The 12,047-nt window shown below is 35.0% G+C and overlaps 1 protein-coding gene across 1 annotated transcript; it reads left to right on the top strand.

Moving 5' to 3' along the window:
* Positions 1-5,982: 5,982 nt before the first annotated feature.
* LOC123922352 lies at positions 5,983-6,336 on the top strand. Its single transcript, XM_045975076.1, has one exon. It carries the CDS (start codon positions 5,983-5,985, stop codon positions 6,334-6,336), a length of 354 nt encoding a protein of 117 aa, XP_045831032.1.
* The last annotated feature ends 5,711 nt before the right edge of the window (positions 6,337-12,047 follow it).

The raw sequence follows: 12,047 nt of genomic DNA, 5'->3' as shown, positions 1-12,047 counted from the left end.
GATTGAATGATATTTGTTTTAATAACACTCTTTAAATATTTGGTTATACTTTTAAATGATTAATTACTCTTCAAATGAAATTTAATTTCCAATTTCATCTAAACTCTCTCTCTCTCTCTCTCTCTTTTCTCTCAACTTGACTTGAAAAAAACAAAAAATTTGTATTGAAATAAAATAATATTTTGACTTCAAAAGTTGAATGAAATAAAAATAGTGTTCATCCAACTCTCTCACCACCACGTTGATCATTGAATTCCCATTTTATTTTAGTGTATGGACAATTAAACATTTAAAGTTAGAAAATTGATCATCCCTCCTTTTATATGCTTAACCCTTTTTACGTTAAATTTATGTTTCAATACACAATTTTAATATTCTTTAACTCTATCGACACTATTTTTGTTTGAAAGTAAGAGTAATGTAACTATAAAATCTTTGTCATTGATATTTTTTGCCTCTTTTCCTCTCAAAATTGTATTGGGTTTTATCAGAAGTGTCAATTCATTAAGGTCAAAAGACTACCAAAAATGTGATTCTGGAGCATTGACTACCCGTTATTACTGTCGATGCTCCCCGATCTTTTCAACAAGTTATATCTAAGCCAAATTCATCTTGGTGGAGAAGCGAGAGTTGGATCATGGAGAGAATTTGAATCAAGTATGTTTGGATCAAGTCCTCGAGCAATTGCTCCCCACACTCTTCTTTTAGTATTAATTCTCTAGCTAGTTCTTAAAAGAAGACAACTCAGTAATTCAGTATTCGACCGTAAGATAACTAAAAGCTGACCAATAATTTTTCGACAGCTAGTGCCCCATACTCTTTTTTTTTTTTTTGTACATTTAGCGCCCCATACTCTAAAAAGTGTTATGCAAACTAGTTACATTATGTACTTCTTTATAAGGAAATTAAATTATTTGATTGGAACGCACAACTTGTGTTCAAGTAGTAAGACAAAGTAGAGGAATTATATGACAATAGATTAATGGACAATTAACATCGATAATTAGTTTAAAATACATATCACATGACATATAACCATTAATCAGAAATTCTGCTTTTTGTGGCGACAAGAAAGTGATGGTAGGAATTCATTTTTCTTCTGAGGGGGCTCGAGGACAATACTTCCAAAAAGTGTTCTGTTTTGGAATTTAGATACACCACCCTCTTCACTTCTTTCTCTTTGACTTATAATTTTTTCTCATTTATTTAAGTCAAAGTATGCAGTTAAGCAATTTAAGTCCATTTAATGATAAGTAGTGGAGATAATGTCCCGTGAGTTTAGCTCAGTTGGTAGAGACAACACACTATATATGCAGAGTCGGAGTTCGAACTCGGGACACACTTCATTTATTCATATTTAAGGTAGAATTTCTAACCACTAAACTACTTGACAATAAAAAAAAATTAGACATAATAACACATGATAAATTTATAAGATTTTTATAAATTTTTATTCTTCTACACTCTTTGGTGCACAAATAACTATATTAATATTTTAAACAACATATACGTAAAACAAAAAATTATCATATGATTTAATGAAGGACAAAAAAAAAAGTTAAAAAAAAATAAAATCTGGGGGGCGTGCTAGAAAACGCGTTAAGCAATCTGGAGGCACTAGAAATTTGGAGGGCGCGCCAAGCAATCTGGGAGGCGCGCTAAGGCTTATGCACCATAACTTTGCCCCGCCCCGCCATATATACACAGATTTTGAGCATTGAACCTTTACACTTACGGCTTTCTAGTCTTATGTGGAAAATCATTGTTAATCCAGTCCCCTATTTTTAGACGCGAGGGCTATATAAGACAAAGTTTAGAGTTGAAGGATAGTAGTAGTAACATTTTTCACCTAAAAAGTTCAAACAGGCTTCTAAGTATTATAAATGGGTATTTATTGAAATAGTATTTTTTTTTAGTCAAATTGGAATAGTATATTTAAATTATACATAAAGTGATTAAACATATTAAAAAAAAATAGTTCATAGTTTGTAAACACTTTGTGTAAATTTCCCTTTTCAATAGAAAGATCTGCACCAGCCCGGAGATGTTGGAATATTTGGCCGAACTCCGTTATCAATCCTTGTGTTTTTTTTTTTTCTTTTTTGACTAACAATCTTTGTGTTTTATTATTTTGCATTTATCGCTTTTCATTAATCTGACTTTAGGGAAATTCAGCGTAGTATCCTAATAATTCATGTGACAGTTTAAAATAAAATATTATTCATACTTGGATATTACATTATTTAATATAATCATGTCAATATTTTTTATTGTCATTATGATAAAGCCTAAACGTTTATGCTTCATTATTGGATTTTGAAGAACTTGTCTAAGTATACATTTTTCCACTGGTCAATGAAATATACACCATATCGCTTCCCTCAAACAATACTAAGAAAAATTTAGGTGTAAAGATGATACCCCAAACCAAGACATTGAACATTTAAGGGTCGGAGAACATTCATAAAAGTATTTATATTTACCTTTTCTAAAGACATTGTGAAACTTGTCACGTGAAATTAGCTTAATTAGAAGAGATATTACATGTTATTGTAGGATCGGGGTTTGACCTCCGGTACCCCCACTTATTTACTTTAAATGTGAAATTCTATCCACTATGTTACATGAAAGAAAAAAAAAGACATTGTGAAACTTGAATTTGTATTTGTATACATAGCGATTTTAAGTATGATGAGTCCATATTTAAAAACGTGGGCCTATCAAATTCCATTGAAATATTTTGTAAATTTTCGTCTGAAATTATGAGAATTACTTTTGCCGCCCGTTCTACTAGTTACTCGCGCGTCCTACGTTTTTCTCATTTTACCCTTCCGCTACTTAAGTAGCGGACGTAATAAAAATTATTATTTTTGAAAAATAACGTCCGCTACTTAAGTAGCGGACGTTATAAAGGTAGGGTGTTTCGGAGGGTGTCTGCTACTTAAGTAGCAAACTGATTTATTTTGGTAAATTCGGAGGGGGTGCGCAAGAATTAATAGATGGCAAAAGTAAACCTTTGAAATTATAGAATGATAATCACTCTTCTTTTTCCATGTTGCTCAAAATCCTTCAAATTGACCGAAAAATATATGCTAATAATATGTAGAGAATTACTATTGTCGCCCTACTAGTTACTCTCGTGCGTCCTACGCCGTGCCCATTTTATTCTTCTGCTACTTAAATAACGAACGTTATAGAAATGATTTTTTTTGAAAATAACGTCCAGAGTTAATAGGGTGACAAAAATAAATCTCTAATGTACTATATATTTTCATATAAAGAAGAGCAAATATCAAAATCAATAATAGATTTGGGCTCAAGATGAGGCTTATTTGTATATTTAAAAATATTCATATTTTTAAATTAGATTAATCATTATAGATGTAGTTACGGATAAAATAAAGTTACTGGATAAAAAATTATTTCATAATTTATCATAAAAGCCTTTTGATAAAAAAGACTGAAATAATTTAATCTTTATTTTACTAGAGTATAAAATAATTTAATAATTAAATGATAATAATATATTAATGGTAGCAAATTGCAATGCCTTAAAAAAACGCAGGAAGAGAGAGAAATTTTGCAAAAACAAAGTTAACGAGGGCAAAGTAGTAATTGTGTCATATTTTAGCATCCCTCTGTATTTACCTTTCCTTCCGCCCAAGGGATATTTTGGTGTGGGACCCACTAAAACTTTCTTTCCCTTCTACTGTTTTGATTAAACCAAACAGCGGAAAATAATACTTTCTCCTGTCTTTCTCTCCTTTTGTGTTTCTTTTCTCCCACTTTCTCCTCAACCAAACATAGCGTAAGTTTCCAAGAACTTGAAACAGAAATAGCGGGAATTAACGAACTATCTCTCGCGCGTGTAAGTGTAACTACCCATAACTGAATTAACTCACCCGTTTTCTCTATATAAACTACTGACATAACTGAAATCACTCACCCATCTGAAAATCCTTTCTCTACAACATTCATCTACGAATAATAACTCTCTCCCCTCCATCCACCACCACATACCACCCATCTTATCTCAACCTCCTCCACCACCACCACCACATACCACCCATCTTATCTCAACCTCCTCCACCACCACCACCACAATTCACCATTGCCATGAAAACTCACTCCGACTAAGTTGATCTCTTGATCATCCACAATCTTTTTGACATCAGAATTTCTCTCTGCTTCACCATTTTCATATTCAAGAACTTGTATTTCTTTGGTGTCTTGATATAAAATTATTAATTCTTTGATTAGTAATGTTGAGTATGGTTCATATATGCATCAGGAAGAGGCTGGGGGCGGCCAAGGAGCTGAGCTAGCGGAGCGAAGAGTACATGGCAGTAAATAGGACCAAACTGATTAACGAAGATGTCTTTAAGGGACCTATTCAGACTTTTTTTTTCTTTAAGGGACCTATTTGGACCTTTTTTTCTTTAAGGGACCAATCTGAAACCAAAAATGTCTTTAAGGGACCATTTTACTAATTAAGCCAAAAAATTACTTTTTAATAAGTGTGCAAAATAAAATTTTGACTTACAAAAGAGACCGGAGAAAGTACTACCCCTAACAATACGTCAACAATACCCATGTACCCCTTAGCTTAGATATTTATTTTTTCCATTTTCAATATCTATTTTGTTTTCAGTTAAAAAAACGAGTACCACTTTAATAAAAAATATTTAACATTAAATAATATTTATACTTTTCAATATAGAATTATATTTTCTCTTGCAACAATACCAATTTAAAAAATTAGTCACTTTAATAAAAAAGAAATTTCAAAATGAATATCACTTACATTTTTTTTTTTTTTGAAAAAGCCAAATGAAAATATATATTAAAAAGTGTGGTTAAGCATAAGGTGCGCTTAACAAAACAATTTACATGAAAAATAAAGAGAACAAAAAGCCTCAAGACTTAACCAAGTCAATTTCTAACCCCCTAAACAAGCAATGGCTAGACCGTCACAAGTTGAAATCATAATCGAAGTCATGCTGATGAGTCTTTAACCACCACCACGAAGCAATTTTCACTTTCACTACCAATGCTTCAACAAATAATGCTTTATGGATAAACAATTTTCTTTCCAAAGATACCAGCAACAAGCTAACCATAACACTTGAAATCCAATCTGCGTATCTTTACCAACAGGAAAAATATTACAAAATTGTGATACATGGTTGATCACGTTAACATTCAATAAAGGGCCAAAATTGTGATACATGATCGGTTACAACTTTTAATTGTACCTCTAATCAATTTGGATGTATACTATTTTTCAAATCATATTGCAACGTTATTTTGGTTTAAATTGTTTATTGTTGCATAATTTTTTATGTGTTCATGTTGATTTTAACATGATTATCGGTCTCTAATTATAAAATCCTTTTATAACAAAAATTGTCCCTAACCGTCTACAAATTTCTATATGTATTTATTACTTTTTTTTTGTATATACATATATTTGGTAAAGAAGATATTTTTGAAGAAACTAAATTAGCCCACCAAAATTGTTACTAGAGAGAATCAAACCTGAGACCTTAACGATGATCATACTTCTAGGTCTACATACATGAGTGTAGCTTCTATGAAATCACGGTGAATCGCCGTGATTATGACATATTCACCGTGATACCAAATATAACCTAAATTATATTCAAAAATTGGTTGAAGAAATATGTTCAAGAAAATTACTTAAGCAGTTGATTCATATATAATTAGGGATCGTGCTAGAATGATTCAGCAAACAACGAACCGTTCATGAGACTTTAAATTGTAGTTAGAATAATTTTGATATTCATTATAATTTTGATACAAGCATTAATAAATTATTATATATTTAAAATTATTGAACAATAATTTTGTAACGAGAATTTGTAAAAAATCTAAATACATAGCATGGTCCCGTGCATCGCATGGGTACACGCACTAGTATCTATTAGGGGAGCACAAGGAATTTTTATAAAAGCAAAAACTATGCATCTTGAAGGAAGTCCTCCACCTATGGAAGCGGAAGCACATGCGCTTAAAGTGGCCATTCTTTGGCTTGGAGAGCTTGGTCTATCGAATGTGGACATTGAACTAGATTGTTTGCTACTGGTTGAAGCCATAAACAATAGACTAAGTGACGGAACCGAATTTGGTGTTATTATTGATGAATGTAAGACGTTATTAGCAAACTATCCAAACTTTATGATAAGTTTCATTAGGAGGCAAGCCAATTTTGTCGCTCATACTTTAGCTAGGACGTCAAGATCTTATGCTAGTCACCAAACATTTGAGTTGATCCTATCTTGTATTATTCCCACATTGTTGAATGAAATAATATGATTTTTATGATTGTGTTTACACTGATTTTTGGTAAACAACCGCTAGTTTAAATTAGTTACTTGAGAGATCAACTAGTAAATCTCGGAACAATTGTTCATGCATTATATTAAAAGAGGTTTGAATATTCATCATTAAAGACATCCTTAGTTTGCAGAAAAACAATGTATTTGTTCTACGAAAAGGTAGTTTATGAAACACAAACGTGAAACATAAATTGAATGCGAATAAAAGGGAAAGTTCACTCGAATGAAGAACCAATTAAATGCAGAATTTGTAAATACTTTGAAAGTAAAGACTTATAAAAAGTAGAATTGCATTTAGAACGTAAAAGTTACAAAGAAATTGGTGCGAAAATTAATCCAGAAGAGTTTGAAATCAACACAAGTGACATTCAAAAGGGAGTTAATGGCGTGGGGGCTGTTTTGAGTCATCATCAAGGGCTGAGTTTAATTACTTGGCTATTTTAATCATTTTTCATCAATTAAGACAAATAAAATTCAGCCATTTAAAAGCCTATCCAGAGTGGTTACACAAGGAGCATAAAAGGACAATCAAAGCCTTAAATGGCGTGTGGCTAGAGAAGGAGTTACAATAGCTGATTTCATAAATGTCATTTTTATTACTAGTTTAATTGCATTTTATGTTGCATTTTTATTTGTGTTGTAATTTGGCTATGCATTTTCGGCCATATAAGCCATGTATGATCATTTTTGAATCATTCAATAAACAAGAACAATTTCAGTCAAATTAGAATTTGTGTCTACATTTTCACCTGATTATTTGCAAGTGTCGCCTTGAAAATAGTCCGATTAGCTCAATTGGTGTTGAGTACTAATCTCTTTGTTAGGCTATTGGTGTAGTTTAACATTGCTTATCCCTTGCCTTTTCACTAAAACAAAAGAAACAAATACCCAAAACACTTAATAGAATTCGACTAATAAGGGTGGTACCTAGTACCTTCGTTATTAATTGTTTGCTTCCGCTATCCTTACGAATTAAGCACACTAATTCGTATCATTAGTGGTATCAGAGCACGGCTCTGATTCCTTGTTACGTGACAACAATGGATTTCGACAGCGATGATTTCATGGACAGATTGCGTGAAGCCTTAAGGAACGTCGATTTGAGAGATGAACGATGGAGGCCTAGAAGGGGTGAACCACGTCCAAACGTGGATGAGTTCAAAATCACCGAACTACCTGAATTCAATGGTAGTGCAGACCCGGAGGTTTATTTAGAATGGGAGCGCAAGATTGATAGAATGTTTGACTTCAAGGATCTTGATGATGAGAAGCGTTGCAAATATGCTATTCTGAAACTTGGCAAAAGTGCATCGTTGTGGTATGAGGGATTGAAGACTAGAAGAACACGAGATGGGAAGGAGAAAATCCGCTCTTGGCAGTCCTTGAAGAGGAAGTTGCGCAAAAGATATGTACCATCAAACCACCGACTGAATTTGTATAAGAAGATTTCAGATTTGGTGCAAGGCAAAATGAGTGTCACTGAGTACATTGATGAGTTTGAGAACCTATGCCTAATGGGTGAAGTGGAGGAAAATGAAGAGCAAAGAATGAGCCGTTTCCTTCGTGGGCTGAATAAGAACATAGCCTTTGCTGTGGAGCTATGTAATTACACGGATTTCAACACTTTGTGCACCTTGTGCTTGAAGATTGAAAATCAAAACAAGAGTAGATATAATGCTGGGAGTTCAAGTGGTTGGTCCAAGGGAGGTGTGTCGGGTAGTGCAAATCCAGCCCCTAGCACTAAACCAATGGTGAATCAACCAAAACAAAGTGATCCTACTCCTAAACAACCCATTGCCACGGCCAAGGAGACTAACCTGTCAAAGGTTAGGTGTTTTAAGTGTCAAGGCTTTGGACACTTTTCTAGAGCTTGTCCTAATCAACGAGTTGTGACCCTCCGAGAAGCAATTAGCATGCGTGATGAGTTGGTTAAGGAAGAGGAAGAATCTGGTGGTTCATTTGGTGGAAATATTGAAAGTGATGGAGTTGAAATTGTTGAAGATGATGATGATGAGGTAGAAGTATATGGACCTCCCATATATGATACTTTGATGCTCAGAACTTTGCAAGCCAAGGCTGTACCCGTGGAAGGAGATCAAAGGAATCAAATCTTCTACACTAAGTGTCAAGTGAAGGATAAGTGGTGTAGTGTCATTGTGGATGGAGGTAGTTGTACCAATGCAGCTTCAACTGAAATAGTGTCTAAATTAGGATTGCTCACAACAAAACATCCTAAGCCTTATGCACTACATTGGCTGGACAATGAAAGTAGCATAAATGTCACAAGGCAGACGCGTGTGGGATTGACCATGGGGTCTTATGTTGATGAGATCTTGTGTGATGTGGTGCCTATGGATGCAAGTCACATACTTTTGGGACGCCCTTGGCAATTTGATAGGGATGTGACGCATAGAGGAAGGTCCAATGAGCATGAATTGAACTTCAATGGCAAGAGAATTGTGTTGAAACCAATGGCATCAAATGAAGTCCGTTCCATGATTACAAAAAGAGGTAAAAAGCCTAGCCTCACTATGTTTGCTACTGAAAATGAAGTGAAGGATGCTATTGATAATGGTGAATTAGTCTACATGTTGGTTGCAAAGAATGCTAAACAAGATAATGTAGAGACTCCTCTTAAACAACAATTGGAGGCTGTCTTGAGTGAGTATGAAGATGTGTTTCCAATTGAACTACCAATTGGTTTGCCACCTATCCGTGGGATTGAGCATCAAATTGATCTAATTCCGGGAGCCCCATTACCAAACAAGGCTGCCTATAGGTGTAATCCAGAGGAGACAAAGGAGTTGCAACGACAAATTGAAGAATTGATAAGCATGGGTTATGTGCGTGAATCAATGAGCCCATGTGCTGTCCCGGCATTGTTGGTTCCTAAGAAGGATGGTTCATGGAGAATGTGTATCGATAGTAGGGCGGTGAACAACATAACCATCAAATATCGTTTTCCCATTCCAAGACTAGATGATATGCTTGATGAGTTACATGGGTCAGTTATCTTTTCAAAAATCGATCTAAGGAGTGGATATCACCAAATCAGAATGCGTGAAGGTGATGAATGGAAGACGGCATTCAAGACTAAGCATGGTCTATATGAATGGCTAGTTATGCCATTTGGGCTCACAAATGCACCTAGCACCTTTATGAGGCTCATGAACGAAGTACTCAAGCCTTTTTTGGGTAAGTTTGTTGTTGTTTATCTTGATGACATATTGGTGTATAGCAAGTCTATTGAGGAGCATTTCACTCATTTGAAACAAATCTTTGAGACCCTAAGAGCACAAAAACTCTATGGGAAGAAGGAAAAGTGTGATTTCTTGGTTGAAAGTGTGGTGTTTCTTGGATATGTGGTGTCTAAAGATGGAGTATCAGTTGATCAAACAAAGGTGGATGCTATCAAGACTTGGCCGAGCCCTACAACAGTTTCGGAGGTGAGATCTTTCCTTGGTCTTGCAACATTTTATCGGCGCTTTATCCAGAATTTTAGCACTATAGCAAGTCCCATGACCGAATGTTTGAAGAAGGGTGCGTTTGTGTGGAATGAGCAAGCACAAAAGGCTTTTGAATTGATTAAGTTAAAGCTTTGTGAAGCTCCTGTTTTAGCTTTACCCGACTTCACTCAACCATTTGAAGTTGAATGTGATGCTAGTGGAGTTGGCATTGGGGCTGTTTTGATACAAAACAAAAGGCCTATAGCTTATTTCTCGGAGAAACTGGGGGGAGCCAGATTGAACTATTGCACCTATGACAAAGATTTCTATGCCATTGTGAGAGCTCTTGATTATTGGAGTCATTATTTGCGTTCTAATCACTTTATATTGCATTCAGATCATGAGTCTTTAAAGTATATCAATGGGCAACAAAAGTTGAGTCCAAGGCATGCTAAATGGGTGGAATTTCTTCAATCTTTTAATTTCTCTTCAAAATACAAGGATGGTAAGAGTAATGTGGTGGCTGATGCACTTTCAAGGAGGTATGCTTTAATTTCAATTCTTGAAACTCGCTTACTTGGTTTTGAGACTTTGAAAGATTATTATAAAGAGGATGTGGATTTTGGTGAAATATACTCTAATTGTGAAAATGGAGCATTTGGAAAGTACATAGTGCAGGGTGGATTTTTGTTCAAGGAGAATCGGCTTTGCATCCCAAGGCATTCAATTCGTGAGTTACTAGTTCGTGAAGCTCATGGTGGAGGTTTGGCTGGTCATTTTGGCATTACAAAGACCTTGGAGATTTTAAAAGAACACTTTCATTGGCCAAAGATGTTAGGAGATGTGCAAAAAGTCATTAGCAAGTGTGTTACTTGTCATATGGCAAAGAGTTCTTTCAGACCCGGGGCATATACTCCATTACCAACACCTAGTGGTCCTTGGATGGATGTGAGCATGGATTTCATTGTGGCTTTGCCCCGTACACAGCGAGGTAAAGATGCTATTATGGTTGTTGTTGATAGGTTTTCAAAGATGGCACACTTTGTAGCTTGTCACAAAACAGATGATGCTAGTAATGTTGCTGATTTGTACTTTCGTGAGATTGTACGTTTACATGGAGTTCCTAAAACTATTGTTTCCGATCGTGATTCAAAGTTTTTGAGTTATTTTTGGAACACATTATGGAGGAAATTGGGTACTAAGTTGTTGTTTAGTACTTCCCATCACCCTCAAACCGATGGACAAACCGAGGTGACTAATAGAACTCTTGGTACTTTGCTGCGTGGTTTGGTTAGTAAGACTCAAAAGGATTGGGACTTGAAGCTAGCTCATGCTGAATTTGCCTACAACCGGTCCCCTACATATGCTACTAATCATTCTCCTTTTGAAGTTGTTTATGGTGTGAATCCTTACTTGCCATTGGATTTGATAACTATGCCAAAAGAGGAATTAGTTCATCCAGATGCCGAGGCCAAACTCAAATCAATGATCAAGCTACATAAGCAAGTACAAGAAAGAATCAAGGCGGTAAATGAAGTCTACAAGCAAAGGTCCAAGAATAAGAAGCCTAAGTTGTTCAATGAAGGTGATCTTGTGTGGGTCCATTTGAGAAAAGAAAGATTCCCAAGCAAGAGAAAGAATAAACTCATGCCTAGAGCTGATGGTCCTTTCAAAGTTATATCAAAGATCAATGACAATGCATACAAGATTGAGTTGCCCGGAGAATATGGAGTACATGCTACTTTCAATATTGGAGATCTCTCACCATATTTAGATGATGATGGTATTCAAGAATTGAGGTCAATTCCTTTCAAAGGGGGAGGGGATGGTGCGAAAATTAATCCAGAAGAGTTTGAAATCAACACAAGTGACATTCAAAAGGGAGTTAATGGCGTGGGGGCTGTTTTGAGTCATCATCAAGGGCTGAGTTTAATTACTTGGCTATTTTAATCATTTCTCATCAATTAAGACAAATAAAATTCAGCCATTTAAAAGCCTATCCAGAGTGGTTACACAAGGAGCATAAAAGGACAATCAAAGCCTTAAATGGCGTGTGGCTAGAGAAGGAGTTACAATAGCTGATTTCATAAATGTCATTTTTATTACTAGTTTAATTGCATTTTATGTTGCATTTTTATTTGTGTTGTAATTTGGCTATGCATTTTCGGCCATATAAGCCATGTATGATCATTTTTGAATCATTCAATAAACAAGAACAATTTCAGTCAAATTAGAATTTGTG

The sequence above is a fragment of the Trifolium pratense genome, linkage group LG4 (assembly GCF_020283565.1).
Source record: "Trifolium pratense cultivar HEN17-A07 linkage group LG4, ARS_RC_1.1, whole genome shotgun sequence".
Classification (NCBI taxonomy): Eukaryota; Viridiplantae; Streptophyta; class Magnoliopsida; order Fabales; family Fabaceae; genus Trifolium; species Trifolium pratense.
The sequence above is the reverse complement of the archived record's forward strand: the minus strand, read 5'-3'. Positions and strand labels throughout refer to the sequence as shown.

Coding starts and splice junctions, on each gene's coding strand:
- LOC123922352 (XM_045975076.1), top strand. CDS start 5,983: ATGCATCTTGAAGGAAGTCCTCCACCTATGGAAGCGGAAGCACATGCG.